General features: G+C 44.0%; 1 protein-coding gene across 4 annotated transcripts in view; it reads left to right on the plus strand.

Annotated features, from left to right (window-relative positions):
* TRIO (trio Rho guanine nucleotide exchange factor) overlaps positions 1-18,957 on the plus strand; it is a 355,586-nt gene that overhangs the window by 249,123 nt on the left and 87,506 nt on the right. For all 4 annotated transcript variants that reach the window (XR_013554624.2, XM_060634370.3, XM_060634366.3 and 1 more), the window contains 7 exons: positions 416-505; positions 5,358-5,450; positions 7,880-7,991; positions 9,730-9,920; positions 11,925-12,026; positions 15,416-15,558; positions 16,136-16,235. Coding sequence is in view for 3 of the 4 variants with exons in the window: in XM_060634370.3 (XP_060490353.1) it covers positions 416-505; positions 5,358-5,450; positions 7,880-7,991; positions 9,730-9,920; positions 11,925-12,026; positions 15,416-15,558; positions 16,136-16,235 (831 nt within the window). In the remaining variant the exon portion in view is untranslated. The remainder of the gene's footprint in view (positions 1-415; positions 506-5,357; positions 5,451-7,879; positions 7,992-9,729; positions 9,921-11,924; positions 12,027-15,415; positions 15,559-16,135; positions 16,236-18,957) is intronic.

Consider the following 18,957-nt stretch of genomic DNA (forward strand, 5'->3'; position numbering starts at 1 on the left):
GTCCTGCACGTGGTCCTGGAAATGCGTAGATAAACATGAATGCGCAGCCATGTCTGGGGGGCCAGGTTGGCAAGGTGGGAGGGGGGATGTTGTGCAGTTGGGAGGAGAGCCAGACAGTCACCTGGTGGTAGTGCCCTGCCATCCACATGTGATGCCTGGGTTTGCACTGGCAACTGGAACAGAGTGGGTGTGCCCAGCCCTGACTTACTGGGCCAAGGGAAGCTTCTGGAGGTGTGTATACTGATAGGATGTGTTTCTCATTTTTAACAGCTTTCCATATAAAATAGGGTTTCTTTTATTTAGAGCTTAAATTTCCTTTATCCCCACAGCTTCTTTTCTGCATAAAAGTTTATCATATTTTGAGGTACTGCCATTTGAAAGAGAGATTCTAATTTGTTGTTGTTGTTGTTTATAGGCAGACAAGTTTCAGATGTATGTCACATATTGCAAAAATAAGCCGGATTCTACTCAGCTGATACTAGAGCATGCAGGGTCCTACTTTGATGTAAGTAATAGATTCCTGATGAAGCTGTGGAATCTTCTAAGTTGTATTTGGTATACATAAAATGCAGCATCACTCCTAACTTTCACCTATTTGATGATACAGTATTTTCCTGTTTATCTGTCATATTTATGGTGGGATATTGTTATATATTCTTCTGTTATTGAAAGATTCTTCTAGGAGATCCTGGGTGGCTCAGTCAGTTAAGCGTCCGACTTCAGCTCAGGTCATGATCTCATCATTCGTGGGTTCTAGCCCGGCATCGGGCTCTGTGCTGACAGTTCAGAGCCTGGAGCCTACTTCGGATTCTGTGTCTCCCTCTCTCTCTGCCCCTCCCCCACTCATGCTCTGTCTCTCTCTCAAAAATAAAATAAACATTAAAAATTTTTAAAAAAAGATCTAAGATTTTAGCATGTACATGTGTATATGACATTACTTACAATTTATGGTAATTTTAGGTGTAATATCATGTTATACAGAAGGTACAAACTTTTCAGCTTCTTTTACTCTCTGTGAAACAAAAATAATCTTTGAATCTTTGAATCCTTTTTAGTCATTTATTTTTCTCATTTTTATGTTATTCCAAAAGTAGCCTGCCAATAAAATTTTTACAGATAGCACTGTCCCTAGGACCATTGGGAGGCTTATTAATTATATTCCCATTGTTGTAGATGTAGGTCATCTTTTTTGGAAAGATATTGCAGGGAGGTTATTTAGTACGAAAGAGGATAGAGCCTTATTGATATAATTTACAGAATGCTTTTTGGGTCTCCAGAATGTAGTTAAATGTGTGTCAAATACATCTTGATTAAGAGATGGGAGTACTTTTTGATGTTATGTATAATTTCTCACAAGGCTGTGAGAACATTAGATTTGTTTCTGTCTTTACGCTGGGGCATTGCCATGTGTGATACTCTGCCCTTCTCTGGAAGTCTGGGAAATGAGAATAAATTTTAGCTTGTATCTTTGAGGTGAAGCCCTGTAGATGGCCTTGTTTTAGTTGTCATTCTCCTGACTAGCAATTATACATCATTGCCTTTGTAAATATAAAGTCAGCTCCCAGCCCAGTGCTGCCCGCCCTCCCCCCGCCTTTTTTTTTTCTGTTTTTCGCATGACCCTGGGTCTTTGCCATCAGGTGAAACTCAACACCATGGCTCTGTGCAGAGTTAGAATCATTTAAGGCCTAAGCACTGAGAGCATGTGGCACATTTAATCAAATCAAATGGCTTTGGAATCAAAGCCATTAAAAAACAACAACAACAACAAAAAAACCAAAACCTTTGTCCTTAAAACATCTTTAAAGAAATTACGCTTGTCTGATTTGGGGATTTCACAAATTACTTGCCTTCAGTATTCATTGTCCAGCATGATCCCACATCTTTTTGGGGCTCTTAACTCAATGTGCCTGGTCATAGGTGCTTAGCATGGAGTGGTGGATAACCCAAAGTGCCCACCTTCCCAGCAAGGATGTTGTTGCATGTAAACAGCTTAATACAAAGGCAAAGCGCAAATTATGGTGTTAGATATGCCACTGACCAGTGAGCTAGATCCTCCCTTTACCCCCAATTCTTTGCCCCCCACCATTCAAAGTAAAATTTTAGAAGCACAGAAGTTTTTGTTAATACCCTTAACAGCTTTTTAGAAAAAGGAAGCTCTATTGTTTTAGCAGGATGAAACCTTTGTCAGGTATTTTGGAAGAATACTGGGATCATGTAGCCGTTTTTGTCTTTATTTTTTTATTTTTATTTAAAAAAATTTTTTTTTCAACGTTTTTTATTTATTTTTGGGACAGAGAGAGACAGAGCATGAACGGGGGAGGGGCAGAGAGAGAGGGAGACACAGAATCGGAAACAGGCTCCAGGCTCCGAGCCATCAGCCCAGAGCCCGACGCGGGGCTCGAGCTCACGGACCGCGAGATCGTGACCTGGCTGAAGTCGGACGCTTAACCGACTGCGCCACCCAGGCCCCCCTTATTTTTATTTTTAAATATAATATATTGTCAGATTCGTTTCCATACAACACCCAGTGCTCATGCCAGCAAGTGCCCTCCTTCACGACATCACCCACTTTCCCCTCTCCCCTACCCCCCATCCACCCTCAGTTTCTTCTCGGTCCTTAAGAGTCTCTTGTGGTTTGCCTCCCTCTCTCTCTGTAACTTTATGTCTTTATTCTTTTTAATAATTTAATTTTTTTATCATGATAGTGTACTCTTTAATCCCCATTCCCCATCTCTCCCATCCCCCCACCTCCCTCTATTCTGGTAACCATCATTTGTTCTCTGTAGTTAAGAGTCTGTTTCTTGGTTTCTCTCTCTCTTTTCCTTTGTTCATTTGTTTTGCTTCTTAAATTCCACATATGAGTGAAAATCATATGATATTTGTCTTTTTCACTTAGCATTATACTCTCCAGCTCTGTCCGTGTTATTGCAGATGACAAGATTTCATTCTTTTTTATGGCTGAGTAATATTCCTGTGTGTGTGTGTGTGTGTGTGTGTGTGTGTGTGTGTGTGCGTGTGTGTGTGTATATACACACACATACATACCACATCTTGGCTGCTTACATAATTTGGCTATTGTAGATTATGCTGCTATAAACATAGGGGTGCATGTATCCCTTTGAATTAGTGTCTTGGTATTTTTTTGGTAAATACCTAGTAGTGTGATTCCTAGATAATAGAGTAGATCTACTTTTAACTTTTGGAAGAACCTCCATTCTGCTCTCCACAGTGGCTGTACCAGTTTGCATTCCCATCAGCAGCATAGGAGAGTTCTTTTCCTCCACATCCTCTCCAACACCTGTTGCGTCTTGTATTTTTTATTTTAGTCATTCTGACAGGTGTAAGGTCATAACTATGGTTTTGATTTGTATTTCCCTGATGATGAGCAATGTTGAACATCTTTCGAGTGTCTGTTGGCCACCTGTATGTCTTATTTGTAATATTTATTCATAGCTTCTGCCCATTTTTTAATTGAATCATTTGGTTTTTGGTGTTGAATTATATCAGTTTTTATATATTTTGCATATTAACCCTTTATCGGATATGTCATTTGTAAATATCTTCTCCCATTAAGTAGGTTGCCTTTTAGTTTTGTTGGTTGTTTCCTTTGCTGTGCAGAAGCTTTTTATTTTGATGTAGTCCCAATGGCTTATTTTAGCTTTTATTTCCCTTGTCTCAGGAGACATATCTAGAAAGAAGTTACTATATCCAATGTCGAGAAATTATTGCTTGTGCTCTCTTATAGGATTTTTATGGTTTCAGGTCACATTTAGGTCTTTAATCCATTTTGAATTTATTTTTGTGTGTGATGTTAGAAAGTGGTCCAATTTCTTTCTTTTGCATGTTGCTGTCCAGTTTTCCCAGCACCATTTGTTGAATAGACTATCTTTTACCCATTGGGTATTCATTCCTCTCTTGTCATTTTTTAATAGTATAATCCTATGATGAGGTATTAAGGGTGTCAACAAAAATAGATTGGTGTTCAGAAGTATCAGAGATGTATTTCTGAATGTTATTAAAACAAGGCACTAAAAAGACATTATAGTATCTTTCAAATGTTGGGTATGCATGAAATGGGATACTTCTCAACTGTATAAAAGGATAAATTCTTGATATGTAAGTAGCATAGATTAATCTCCAAAACATGGGCTGAGAGAAGCTAGATATGAAGGAGTACATTCTGTGTGGTTCCTTTTGTGTGAAATTCTAGAATATGCAAAACTAATCTGGCAATAGTAATCAGAATAGGGGTTGCCTCTTGGTGGTGGTGGGGTGTGGGTGGGGGAATTTGTTAGAAAGGGACCTGAAGAACTTCCTGTGATGTTGGAAATGTTCTGCACCTTGGTTTGGGAATTGTTTGCAAGTGTGTTGACATTTGTCAGAACTCAGTGACCTGTACTTGAGATCATTATATTCTATATGAAAGATGTTTTAGATGTGAAATTATGAATGTGTGTATCGTAATCATTAAATGATAAATTGCACATTTTTGAACAATTGCAAATTGAAGAGAAAGTTTTAAACTACATTTCGTGATCAGGAAGGCAGAGGAAGAATTGCTAAGTTTTGAACCTGGGTGGCATGTGAGGGACAAGTCGCTTGGTGGCTGTCCTGCAGCCAGCACTCCCATCGGCAGCGACTCACAGGAATCCTGGCACAACACGCGCACAGGTCCCCATGAGCTTCATCGAAGTGACAAGCAGATTGAGAACACAAGAGTGTAGTGGTGTTTGAATCTCGTTGGAAGCATAGAATGTGAGGAGATAGCCTTTTTTTGGTGGTGGTGGGGTTTTTTTGAAGATTTTCTGAGAAGAGTGTTAAGAGCCAAAAGATGACGCAAGTACCGCTCGTGGGCGTGGAAAGTCTGAGAGCACGTGGAGGGAATCCTCCATGGTGTGCGAACTCGTTAGTGAAGGGGAGTCAGGCCAGGGGCGGGGACGTGGTCTTGGCCAAGGCGACGCCAAGGCAAACGCTTAGGAGCTGCGGTGGGAGAGGGTGCGCCCTGTCCCCATCCCCGTCCCTGGCTCCTGTCTGGACTGAGTGGCCCCGGGCTGGGCCGGGGGAGCTGGAGGCCAGCGCGGGCCCAGAGCAGAGGTTGTAGGCTTGGCCTAGTTGAGATCTGCACGGGAGAGCCAGCAATGTGGATTGGACGCGCCACCTTCTGGTTCAAAGTGATCACCCGTTCTCATGTCCAGCGTATTAAAAGAACAGTGATTTCTGTTTTTCTTTATACAACAACAGTGATATGTGTATAGTCATTTTGGAGGTAAAAAGTGCATTTTTAGTTCATGCTAATTCAAATGCTATAATTAACATTACAGTAACGTTCATCTCTCTCTATTTTCTTCTTAATTTAGGAAATACAGCAGCGGCATGGATTAGCCAATTCCATCTCTTCTTACCTTATTAAGCCGGTTCAGCGAATAACAAAGTATCAGCTTCTTTTAAAAGTATGTATGAAGCATCTTCTGCATGCAAAATTTTGTGAATTGCGCATTACTCTTCTGGCGTTTTTCTGTTTATGTAAAGTACCCTGAATTTTTTAAATAACACCAAGACATTTAATTTTTTTAATTCATTGCTATTTATTACCCTGATCAGTTTCTCAGTGTGGCAGGTAAATGAGAGAATATTCCTCGTTATGCACCGGAGCTTTGCTGAGTCTGGTCCGTAACATAAACTGAGGAAGGAAGGCGGGATTGTCAAGCCTGGGTAACGTGGTATCTGTGTCCCAGTGTGGCTTGCTGGCTGTGGACCACGCTCTTTGCTGTGTACTTTGCAGACTTTAGGTTTACCTCATAACACTGCTGGTCTGCAGGTGTAGAAACGAGCCTGTGAGGGTGAGGGCTGTGCCCGGAATCATCGCTGGATCCCTGTTGTCTGGGCTCAGCTCGAGACCCAAATGGGGCTGAAGCCCAGGTAATTTACCCTCAGGCAGCTTTCTCCCTCTTACGTCTAGTCACATGGCACACACATATTTCTAGAACATGTTGTTCACACAAATCCCGAGTATTTGAGTCAAACTGACCTCTACTTTTTCTTGATTATAAATGATGATAATTAAAGTCATCCTGTAGCTATGTATGGTGGCGGATATTAACTAGACTTCCTGTGATCATTAAGCAGTGTATACAAATATCAGATCCTTATGTTGTGCTCTTAAAACTAGCATAATGTTGCATGTCAATTATACCTCAAAAAAAAAAAAAAACCAGCCACATTTGTAATTTAATGTCTAGTCTTAATTGTAGAACAGTAAAGGAAACTTAGAATTTGTGATGGTTGTCACAGAATGCATTATATAAAAATCAGTGCACATTTTCTTCACTATAAGAATAATAATTTACAACCTCTACCTGATGATGTTTATCCTGCTGTATCCTTGGCTGGAGAATGTTATTAAGCATCAGAACGTACCGACTGTCCACTCCTCTTGCTAACAGTATATTACGCATCTATGTCCCTGGCCTCACACAGCAGTAGGAAGGTGGTATGTAAATTTCCTGGATATAAAAGAAGTTCAGAGATGGAGTAATGAGATCCTGAAACTCTTTGCTAATGAGAAAACTCTAGACACAGAAATGGCTGTAGTATTCTTTTGTGAAAATGGTATCATATGGGATATTTCTATTGGGAAAGCACTCCTGCATTTCTGTATCAGAATCCTATGAAGTGCTTGTATGACCCTCAGCAGAAGTAGGAGGTTGCCACAAACGTGAACTAGAAGTCAGGAGGTTAAGTCGTTCACATTCACATCAGCCCACTGCTTTTTATTTGTGCAAAGGCGGTTTACCTTTTGGTGTCCTCAGCATTTAAGAATCTTGTTTTTAGCATGTGGTTCCACTAAAGACCTCTTCCTCGGTGACCTCACATCTAGTTAATCACTATTAAAATAGGGCTTTAATTTATAAGCCTCACGTTATTCTTCCCGGGGGTTTTAAGGAGAATAATTATAAGCTCTGTTGAGGTCCCCGACGAATGTTTTTGACAGTGAAGTTAATTTCTCCATATAGCATTTTTAAACACTTTTTTTTTGCCAATCTGCTTAGAATAATAGGCAAAAAACATCTGGTCATGAGTAAACATGCTTGTCTGGTGCAAGTTGCTCTAAAACTGTCCACTGTGGGACCAAAGCTGAGTGCAGTGCCCTGTGCCTTTGGTCGGCCACTAGGACACGGAAAGCTGTGATTACTATTACTGACTGATTATAACCATACTGTGGTAAGAAAGAGTCTTGGACCCTGCCAGAATGTGGATTTATTGTCCTTGTTCGCATTCATTTAACAGCAGATGTTCCTCTAAGTAGATCTGAAACATAATCACACTCGGGCAAGTGTGATTAGATCATTCACGCTTTTCCAAACGTCCTGCACACAGAGTGACAGCATTTAACGTAGACACGGCTGCCGCTCGTGTTCTCGCTCACGGCCTGGGAGCTCCAGGGTAGATGGGGCTTGGCACTAACAGCACCAAGGAGTTTAGGATCACACTGGGCTGCCGCGGGAGGCATAGCAGTCCTGGCTGGACTCGGCCGTGACCTTCAGATAAAACCAGTAGCTGATTATGCTTTACTGTACTAATCGAGTGTTTCTGTTTGTCATTTTTGAGGCTTGGTAGTTGATCTGTCCACCGGTTTCATCTTAAACAGTGACTGCATCTGGTTTGCTCTGATCTGAAGAAACATCCTGATTTGAGCAGGACAGACCCCTCCATTCGTTGCGTAAAGAGGCAGTAATTGATTTTCTATGCGAATATGTGCCCAGTTGACCACATTCTGCTGTTATCTTGAAAATCGTGGATTTTTCATACTCTTTGCTGCAAAGATCTTGTTGGCAGAGCTTTCGGCGTTTGGCTAGTTGACGGTATTGGTCTTTTACAGGAGCTACTCACTTGCTGTGAGGAAGGAAAAGGGGAGATAAAAGACGGCCTCGAGGTGATGCTTAGTGTGCCAAAGCGGGCCAACGATGCCATGCACCTCAGCATGCTGGAAGGTAATGGGCTCTGCATGTCCCCAGCGCGTCCGTGCACTTCCTCCTGACACTGGTCTAAGTGGATTTCCCACCCCCTGGAAGTCTTGGCTTTGCGCCTCTATGCTTGGGTGGGAGTTAAGAGTTTAGACGTGAGTACCTTCTTTTTGAGAAGAACTGGTTTCATTGCTTCCCTTAAGGATTACGGAAAGTACTTCGACCTCATTAAAAGCATGTCCTTGACCATTAACTAGAGAACAGCCTGTCTGCACTTGGAACCCCAGTAGCACCTTGTGTCACTTGCCTTAGGCAATCTGGTCTCCGCGTGGATGGATGGGTAGGAGGGAGGCAAGATCAGTCCCCTGTGATGATAAAAACCCTTCAAAAAGCTTGTTGTTTCCCCATATCTGTATCCATTGTATCACTTACGAGAGCTTTGAATGTGGTGGCGTGTAACATAATGTACGATGTGGTGAAGAGTCAGATAAATAAAATTAAAAGTTATCGTTGCAAGTGAGATTTCCACGGATGCTTGTGTTTAGAAAGGCTCTTTCTGCATTACAGAGTTTAAATCTTACTATCAGCATACGCAGAATTATTTACGAGAAGTAGTCTTGCCCCAGATGCTTTTTTATTGTTTGTCTCCATCATCGCTAGTATCGAGCAAGGGAACTAGTTGGGGCACGGGTGCAGCTGTTTGCAGCAGAGCCCCAAAAGTCAGAGGCCAGGAGGCTTTTTTTTTCTCTGACGTGAACCCCTGAGCTGGTGTGGCAGCCCTTCACGGCACCATCGAGGACTCGGGCTCCGTTCACTCTCTCCCCTGCTTAAATGCTGTTTGGTTGGCTCGGTTCAGGATGTGTCAAGACCACGTTACCATTCCGTCCAGCAGAGAGAAAGTGAGGAAAGAGGGAGGGCAAGGAGCAGCTAGAAGGGTCGAAACTAGAAGTTGTACACAGGACTCCCAGCGTGGCCTGAGTTGTCCTAGCTGCCGAGGGGCTGGGAGATATCGTGCTTATCTGAGCGGCCGCGGGGCTTCTGTCTGTGGAGGAGAAAGGGAGGCCAGTAGTTGAGAGAGGGCTAGCAGCCCCTGCCGCAGGTATCAGACCACTTTGCGAAGCCCTGGGAGTTGAAAGTCCACACAGCAGGCCCCTTCCACGAAGGGAGGAGCAGGGGGAAACCCACCCCTGTGGCCAGAGTGTGACACACATGAAGAATTCTGCACTCCAAGAGGGGGAGAACCCAAGGAAGGCCAGACCAGAGCCTTGGGGAAAGGCTCGGCCTGTGGCAGAACGTCCAAGAAGGGTGTTCTAGGCTGAGGAGGCAGAGGATCAGGACGCAGGCTGGGGGTGGGTGACGGCCTGGGGAAGGTCCGGGACCATTCTGGACAGGGTAGGAGGTTCATATGATGGAATGCTGTGAGTAAAGGCTGAAGAGAAGTAGGGAGTTCAACCAAATCTCAAATGGTGTGAGTGCCACCCTAAGATTGAATTGAAAAAATAAAGTCATGAAGAAAAATTGCCTTATTTTTTTGAGTAAGAGCAAATATAGGCAAAGTCATGTTTTAGGAAGAATTCTCCTTTGTCAGACTTTGTTAGGTGGGGTCAGTGCTGGGAAACCGGAGTCGGGGGCCCAGATGGGAAACTAATCTGAGATTTAGTTGATGGGCACTGAACAAATGTTTAAATAGTCACATTGCTGTCTTGTGCATCCTTTTTTACTTTTCTTTCAAATTGAGTGTGCTCCCCTTTCTTTTATGTTGTAGGGTTTGACGAAAATATTGAGTCTCAGGGAGAACTCATCCTGCAGGAATCCTTCCAAGTGTGGGACCCAAAAACCTTAATTCGAAAGGGTCGAGAACGGCATCTCTTCCTTTTTGAAATGTCTTTAGTATTTAGTAAAGAAGTGAAAGATTCCAGTGGGAGAAGCAAGTACCTTTATAAAAGCAAATTGTTTGTAAGTACGGACGTTCAGAATTGTAAATTTTAAGGTAACACACTCGTGACCTTTTTGCAGCTAGAAAAAAATTACTGCTTGTTGCTTTCAGTTTAACCTCCCAAACTCTGCTCCGAGGTGGAAGTCTGAAATTGTAAGGTTTTCATCTTCCACAGGGAAATTTTCCTGCAGTCTCAAGTCCACTAGAGGGAGCGCATGGTTTTAGCTTCGCTGAACTTAGAAAACCTGTTTTTTTCTAAATGCCATAGACTCTTAACGTAGGCCGAGAAAACACCTTTTTAGTGAATTTCAATTTATGTCTTGTGTGCCGTAACTAGCTTCATAAATAAATTAATCATATGAGACTTCGATTAAGTAAGTTCTCATATCATTCTAATTAATTTTTCATTCACAACATTGGCATATACTTAAGCAGTCTTCCTGGTGGGCTTGCTGTAGGCTCTTCGTGATAAGGTGGGATTTTTTTTCCCCCATAAAGATAAAAAGTGTGTGAAAATTAAGTACATTTATGGTTCTTTGCAATAGCAAAGTAGGGTTATTAAAGAAAATACATATAAGCAAAAATAGTTTTAACGATCCACAATCCCATCTGTAGAGAGACAGCTTTCCTGGAGTGCTGGGTCGATACTGTATTACATTTGAATTCTTTTTTAACTTGTGAGTGTGCTTTCTGGCAAAAGAACATACCTGATGCCTCTTTTCCACAAGGAGCAAAGCCCAAGGAGTCTCTCTGTAAACCACACGTTGACTCTAAGGATGGTCTCAGGCCGTATCACCCACTGGATCTGCTGTATTTCCATGTTCCCTCAGTGGGACTGTCTCAGGGGCTGTTGACACAGAACTGCTGGGCAGGGCCAGGCTGGCGGAGGATGGGACAAAGGATGGAGCAGAGCTCATTGAAAATCACCACCAGAGAAAGAATAGAAAATGCAGTAGAGTTTGGTGTCTTCTTTACACAAGATATGGTGGATCACTTACAAATATCGGCAGATACTTGAACAATGTCCACGTTACACATTTTTATGGCATCCGTAGATTAATCAAGTTCCCAAAGTAATAAAATACTACCAATGTAGAAATCGTCTTAATAATAATCTGGGATTTGCAAGTTCAAACTAATGATTTTCATACCATTTTCCTTGGCTTATGTCCTGTTTGAGATTGTCTTCTGGCTCACAGCCCACCTTACATCATTTTAGATCATATTCTAACTGGAAGGAAGACCAGCAACATTGCTGGCTAGTAATTTCACTAGGCTGACTTTAATCTGTCCTCAGAGACCAAGCTAGTCTGTTTTAGAAGCTGATACATCTTCATTTAATTTATCTTTTAAAAGTTAAGGTTCCCTCCGAGGCCACAGTTATGAATCACTTCCTTTGCTGGAGGGAGGAGAATGCACCAGGGGTGAACTTGATTGTGGGGGCGGGACTGAAGATGCTGACCTTCACCTACGCTCTTTCATGTGCACACAGCACAGCGGCATGTGTCACAGAGAGACATTTTGTCTCTTGGCCCTTAAACTTGTTGGTGCAACGCTAAAGGTTAATGCTTTTGACAAACAAATTGGGAAATAACCGTGAAGACATCTCCGCCTTCTGCGAAGCCACTTCGTTCATGCCGAAAACGCATGGCAGGCTCCTCTGCAACTAGGACAGATTCATTTCGTCGTTTACAGGTTGCCAATAGTCAGCTCCTGATTTTCCAGATAACACGATCTTTAGATATTTTGGTTTCCTTCCTCTGTATGTGCTGGTTGACCTACACCAGGATCCCCAGCAGCAGTGCTCAGAGCAAGTGAAAGGGCTGCGACCAATCATGTGTGGCCTGAGAACAAAATTTCCTCGTTTTAACTAAAGATCCAAGGATTACCTGTCAATGGAAACAGACTGTGGTGTTGTAACCTAACGTGACCACAAGTCCCCCAAAACCGTTTTCTTGGTCTTTGTTCTGTGTCCTGCCGGAATTGTTTCTGTCCTCTAACCTTTTAATTACGTTTGTATCCAGACCTCAGAGCTGGGTGTCACAGAGCACGTGGAAGGAGACCCTTGCAAGTTTGCGCTGTGGGTGGGGAGGACGCCAGCCTCAGACAATAAAATCGTCCTTAAGGTACGTCTGTGAGGCTCGGGAATGTGCGGTGTGACAAGTTTATGGAGGCTGTGTGTGCTTTTTCTTCCTGTTGTTGAAACATTGGTTTTCATATCATTTTATTTGTTCTTTTTGTGTTCTGTTGGGATCGGCGATTACCACAAAAAGAATAGTAGAATAAGTTCAGTTTGGTGTCATGGGGCGAAACGCCTTGAGCTAAACTTTCGCTTGCCTACCAAGGGTCAAATGGAGAAGGACGTTTTTAAGCTTCTCCCACTCTTGCCGTCTGCAGAAGGGTGAGTGAGCTCCGCAAGAGATGCAGGACGTTGAGATACAAGAGGAAGGAGATGCGGGTCAGCAGGTCCCATTGCACACTTCACTTACTTTCCAAAGGGAAACAGGCACCTGGTGAACTTGTGAAGGCCTTGGGCAGTTTCAAGGCTGAACATGCCAAGAGTCTTCATGGGGTCTCAGGCTCTTTGCTTTCTAAATAGGGAGAAGAGAAAAAGGGGGATAACGATCAGTTACAGGGGTCAATAATGTTAGGATTTAAAGCATTCAAAAACATTAAGGGTGCTTTTTGGGGGGGATGTGTGTGTGTGTATTTGGGGGGGGAGGAAAATAAAATATGTTTGGGTATTTTATTTGAACTCTGCTTTAATCATACTAGCCTCTCCTAGGAAAGGCACAGGGCTCTAAGGGTATCTTGTGTACTTCCCTCTTTCTGTGTTTGAGAAAATACAGATGGAACGGTCTATCTGGAAAAACCATGGCGATTTCGGAATGTTTTGTGAAAGATGTTGCTGAAGATTTGTAGAATATTGGGAGATGAGCCAAAAGCTTAATAGGACTCTGGTGTGTGAATTGGCATGCCAGTGATCCTGTCTCGTACATTCCTTTTAATCTCTCAGCAGTATTTCCAGCAACTATGAGTTACTCATCGATACCTCGCTCTTACAGAATTTGTACTTTGGTGAAAGTATTGTGTTTCTAAGGTCTTTATTCCCATGGAAATGATGGATTGTTTTGCAATGAATATGTGATTACCAACCCAGTGTGTTCTTGTTACTATTGGCATAAAGCCCTATAAAGTATAAATTGCACTGATAGCTAAATATTAGATAACTTTCCTAAGGCATAAAATTTTAAAGTATACTCAAAACCACAAAACTTCCAAGTCATAGGAAGCATCTCTCCAGATTAGCTATAGTGATAGATATCAAAGGGTGCATCCAAGAGATAGTGCCAGATGTTTGAGCCAGACAGGGACTACTTTCATGTAGGACATAATAAAACACTCATGATGCAATTCAAGAATAAGGTTTCCTTTAGGCTTTATCAGAGGAGAGTCTTTTAGGGAATTTTGGGTAATATTTTTCTGCTTTCCAAGGAAAGGCTAAAGAAAGTGATGTCCTCATTCATTTTAGAGATTGCTCTGTGGTGATGGAGATGGAAACCGAGGCGGTGATGGAGGAGATGGAGGTGGTGGAGGTGGTGGTGGAGCTGGAAGTGGTGGAGGCAGAGGAGGGGAGGCCTTGGAGGGGGAGGGGGAGGAGGTGGAGATGGAGGTGAAGGTGGTGATAGGAGTGGTGGAGGTGGGGATGGAGGTGGTGATGGAGACAGAGATCACATTGGAAGCGATAGAAGCGGTGGTGGAAATGGAGGCGGTGGTGATGGAGGTGATGGCAGAGATCATGGTGGAGGTGGAGATGCCAGCAAAGACGGGGACGATGGTGGGAGCGGTGGTGGAGAAGGCGGTGGCGGAAGTGGAGGAGGTGGTGGACGTGGAGGCGGTTGTGATGGAGACGCTGGTGGTGGTGGTGGTGGAGGTGGAGGGGGGAGCAGAGGTGGCGGTGGAGAAGATGGCTGCGCTGGTGGAGGTGATGATGGTGGTGGCAGGGGCGCTGGTAGTTGTAACACGAAACGTTGGTCTTTTTTACGTTGTGCCCTGGAAAGGAGAGTCTTATTTCTAAATCCTTCCTGAAACATGAAAACTACCAAGAGTCTGCATCGGATTGTTCCCATCTCTCAGACCAGTGGGACCTTTTACTTAGTACTTTAGCTGGCTTGCCTTTCTGTTACTATTTCTCAAAACCTGGCACCTTTTTCCCTTGTTTAATTTCTTTAAGGTCAGGAGAATTCCTCTCCATAAATGTAATGATCACCTCACTGTTAAATCATGAGAATTCCATTTATTTCTGAACCATAGTAACAGTTTCCCTCAGTTGTCTCTAAACTCTGCCAAATGTTCTTTCTCAGATGCTTCTCTTTGCTTAACCTGAATGTTTGCATCAGGCATTTAAATGCCAGTAGATCTGTAGTTTTCAGAGGTGTCCACCCTGAGACACTTTGGTTTCCTGCACAGGCTCCCTTAGTCCCTGATCGCCCTGCCTCTGGCCCCAGAAGCACTTGGGTTACTGCCTTCCACTCTCAGGTGTGGGAATGGGAGCAAGAGGCTCCTTTTTGCCCCCCCGCCTCCCCGCATTTAGTCCCTTGTTCCTAGCCCTCAGTGACTTTAAAGACACATCCTCCAGTGAAAACATTTTATTTAGAAAAAAGAGTCTCAATTTTAATTTCCTTTCCCAACATGGGCTCCGACTTGCTGTTTTTGAAGACAAGGTGCACCATGAGAAAACACTTGGCCCCTCTCCACCAGGGGCTCAGCTGCGACCCCTCTGACAACTGTTTCGGTCATTTACAAGGACTTATGCTTATGTCATAGGAAGTTGATGTTTCTTACAAGGAAATGAAAAACTGTTACTAAGGCCCAGAACGTGCAAAAAGAAAAAAAAGAAAAAAAAAACCTCCTTTGAGGCAAAGTAAAAGAAAAAAGTGTGGGCAAAGTGATGCCATATGTGTTCATTCCACAAATACTGAGTATCCACTGTGTGTCCTGTTTGGAGCACGTTTTCAGAAGTTGTAGTGGAACCGGGGTAAATCCACCGTCTGTAATTGGCAGTAAGGAAACTGGTCCAACCAGTTTCTCTCTGCCCGGGGAGGAGCAGAGAGAGAGAGGAAGCCACAGAATCTGAAGCAGATCTAGGCTCTGAGCTGTCAGCACAGAGCCCGACACGGGGCTTGAACCCACGAACTGTGAGATCACGACCTGAGCCAAAGTCGGACACTTAACCGACTGTGCCACCCAGGTGCCCCTTAAAAGGTTTAGGGACTGGGGAATTGCTGATTGTGAAAATAATCCTGGAGTAACGTATGTGCTATAAAATGAAAATGGTTTTGATGAAAAAATACTCAAAATGGCAAATTAAACATGGGATGCAGTTGCTTTTCTGCTGAAAAGTTATTTTTGAGATGGGGAAACTCAGGGAATGTGGGAGACCTGAGTGTGGTTAGAGCAGGTTCTGGAAGGGGGACCCCTTCTGTGTCCTGATGGACTCTCACGCCTCGTTAAGGCTTCCAGCATAGAAAACAAGCAGGACTGGATAAAGCACATCCGCGAAGTGATACAGGAAAGGACAATTCACCTGAAAGGGGCCCTGAAGGAGCCCATTCACATCCCCAAGACGGCACCGGCCACGAGACAGAAGGGAAGGAGGTAAGTGCTGGGGGCCTTTCGGTAAGTTTGTTTATTTAATAGGAAGAGAACAAGGCAGTGTTAACTTACTATTTTTCACAGATTGTTTTTCTTAAATATCCTGAGGAATATTTTTTTTAAACACACTGTATGTATGACATCATCCTTAGTAATGAAATTGCTTTGTCACGATGAGAACCCCCCTTCGGCCTAAAGAAAATGAAGGGCTGGGTACAAATCCCTGTGTGTTCCCCTTTCCCACCGCAAGTGTGAATCTGGACACATATGTAGGTCGTGCATGTGACCAGGACCAGCTGTACTGTCACTTCGCTGTTTGCGTTTCTCATTTCTGAGGCAGAAGTACCACACCTGTGTTTTACCGTTGTGCGAATTAAGCAGGGGGCACACGTCCGCCACTCATCCCGGCGCGCAGCCGAGAGGGGTCGGTCACCGCTCACGCGATGCTGGTGGCAGCAGTCACGCAGATAGATTCGTGCCTCTCTGAACAAATCTGTCTCTCCAGCGACTCATAGACGCTATGCACCAGTCTTGACCAACCCCGCAGTGTCAGGAATGAAAAGTGTGTTTGCTTCTTCAGGGACGGAGAGGATCTGGATAGCCAGGGCGATGGGAGCAGCCAGCCTGACACCATTTCAATTGCCTCACGGACGTCTCAGAACACACTGGACAGCGATAAGGTAAGCTGCAACAGCACTTTCTTGGGTGAATGTAGCTAGTCTTGGCTCTGTTAGGAAGCAGCCTGTTTCTGTCTATAAGTGACAGTTTGTCACCAGTCCTTTCAAACAGTCACTGTGTGCTAAGTGGTGCCAGGCACAGAAGCAGGAGCAAAAAGTTGGGGGTGTCAGGGGTAAAGTCTGAGGATTCAGGAAGAAATTGCCTGCCCTGCCCAGTGCCGTCACCTGGTTTTCTGTCAGGTGTTCTAGGGCAGTGTGTTTAAGCTTGTCAATTTTACATAAGCAGAAGAGCCTGTCACTTTAAGTTAAATGCTACACCAAGCCCTGAGGGTGAAAGCGGATCTGCTCCGATTGAAGCAGGAGCCCTGGCATCCTCAGGGCGGCACAGCGGAATGCAGGGAGTGCGCCCCGAACCAGCCTGCACCTGAGCTGACCGCCAGCCACACAGATCTGATCGTTGTCAGAAAATACGCACGTAGCTGTGCCTTCTACAGAAGGGGTGCGGTGTGGAGAATCCCGTGATCTGTCCTGATGGAATCCCAAAGCCAACAAAATACATCGACAGGAGACTTTGGAATCCAGGCTTCCATCACGCACAGATACGCAGAGTCCTCCATAAAATGAGCTGGGGGGAGGGGGGGGGTGGACAGTCACATCAACTAAGTCTTCCATTCCCACTGAGATGAGCACGTGTTCTGTTTCTAAACTGCTAGACCAAATTCTCTAAAAAGGTTATTTGACCGTAAATAGGGGTTTTATTTAACTTGCCACATTGAGGATTCCTGTGTTTCTGAAGCACAGCCCCTCATTTGTAGCCCGGAAGTGTCTCGCCCTCAGCGTCATTTGGAAGGGGCTGCTGACAGAGGAGCGGGCCCAGTGTCTGGGCCCAGATGGTGGGCTTTTCCCACTCGGTCTTGCAGAGGATTCGTGGTGTGTGATGCGGTTGGCAGGAGGGCAGTGAGCAGGTTAGAAAGCATTGCTCTTTTGCAGCGATTTCGTTTCCCAGATCCTTCTGCTTTGAGTCATTTGTTTTTTCTGTTCTGCTTTTTGAGTTTACTAAATAGGAAGTCCTAGAACTCTGAATGGTTAGAGTAACAGGACAGGAGAATAAACACAGCATCTCGTTTTTGTTTTGTTCAGAGCCCGGTGGCCGGTATGTCTTGCCAGGGGTAATAATGGGGAATAAGATGAATGACACATCAGGCGTTCGGTTGGAAATGTTTCGTTAGAGTAATTCTGGTTCTTTTCTTTAAAAAAAAAAAAAAAAAAAAAAAGATGGAGGTGGCAGAGTTATCAGAATCGCCCGTTTATACAAGACCTCCACCTAAAGGCGGAGTTGGAAGTAATAGGAGCTCAGGTTGGGGCGCGGCCACCTTCACTCAGACCACTTCACGGACTTGCTTGGGTCAAGCGTCCCCACGGCAGCTGTGCACCCAGCAGCCCCCAATTCGCATTCTCACCAGATGTGCTCTGCTGGGTCTGGTCTGGGTTTACTCTAGAAATGAGTTTTAAAGTTTGCTTGTTAGAAATGAAATATGTGATTTCTTATAAACTTTATTTAAATCCAAGTTAGTTAACATATAGTGTCATAATGGTTTCAGCAGTAGAATTCAGTGATTCATCACTTACATATAGCACCTAGTGCTCATCCTAACAAGTGCCCTCCTTAAAGCCCATCGCCCATCTAGCCCATCCCCCCCCCCCCCACCACAGTTCTCTGTATTTAAGAGTCCCTTATGGTTTGCTTCCCCTGTTTTTATCTTATTTTTTCTTCCCTTCCTCTATGTTCATCTGTTTTGTTTCTTAAATTCCACACATGAGTGAAATCATATGGTATTTGAGTGAAATTGCCAAAGAGATAAATAAATGTAAAAGGTTTTGCCTTTTGGAAGGTGTGCTAAGACTTTTCTAGAGGTTGGTCCAAAAAGAAGGGGCAAGTGTCTTTTTAGGCAGCATATGGTAATTGGGTGGTTGGCGGTGGTGGTGTGGAAATGCCCCCTGGGTCTGGTTAGGTGCTCCGGCTCTCCCGTTCCCACTCTGAGATGGCAAGCGCCCACTCCTGGCTCCTGGTCCCCTGATGTGTGGCTGACTGCGGTTCCCAAAAATAAGGCTCTGTCCTGTAGTTAGGGACCGTGTAACTGCTTGTGCTTTGGATCTATTGTAGTATAATAGGCTTATGTGAAGTTGGACTCAGGCCTGCACAACTACTATATAAAAATGAGGCATTATCCTAAGGCTGTTGCTATTAAGACAGCAAATTCTGTTTGTACCCAGTGAGAGAGGAGGAATGAATCACTACCAGAAAAGTACAGGTTTGTAGGAATTAATCATTTCATCCTGGGAGTCTGGCGGGATGCTAGGGTCTTTAGAGAACTGCCTGTTACATATTCTGTGGAGGTAATTCACCAGTTTCTGCCTACCTGCTCCACTGCATTGTCTCTAAACTTTGTTGTGTGGCTCAGAAACCCCTAAGGACCACTTCTGCAAGTACTGCCATGCCCCTGCACCTGGGCTTTGCAGAGGCTCTCCCCGGCTCTTCTGGTGGAGCCATGACTACAGTCTCCCATGATTTCTAACAGTCTGGAAGTAATGACACTCCAAAACTCATTTTTTAAGTGGACATGGCATATATTTCCTCTAATATCCCTCACTGAGACCATAGGTCCTTCATAGTTTCAAAAGTACAAAAAAGGAGTGAGCTATCTTCCTAAGATCGTAGAAATGC

The sequence above is a fragment of the Panthera onca genome, chromosome A1 (assembly GCF_046562875.1).
Source record: "Panthera onca isolate mPanOnc1 chromosome A1, mPanOnc1 haplotype 2, whole genome shotgun sequence".
Taxonomy (NCBI): Eukaryota; Metazoa; Chordata; class Mammalia; order Carnivora; family Felidae; genus Panthera; species Panthera onca.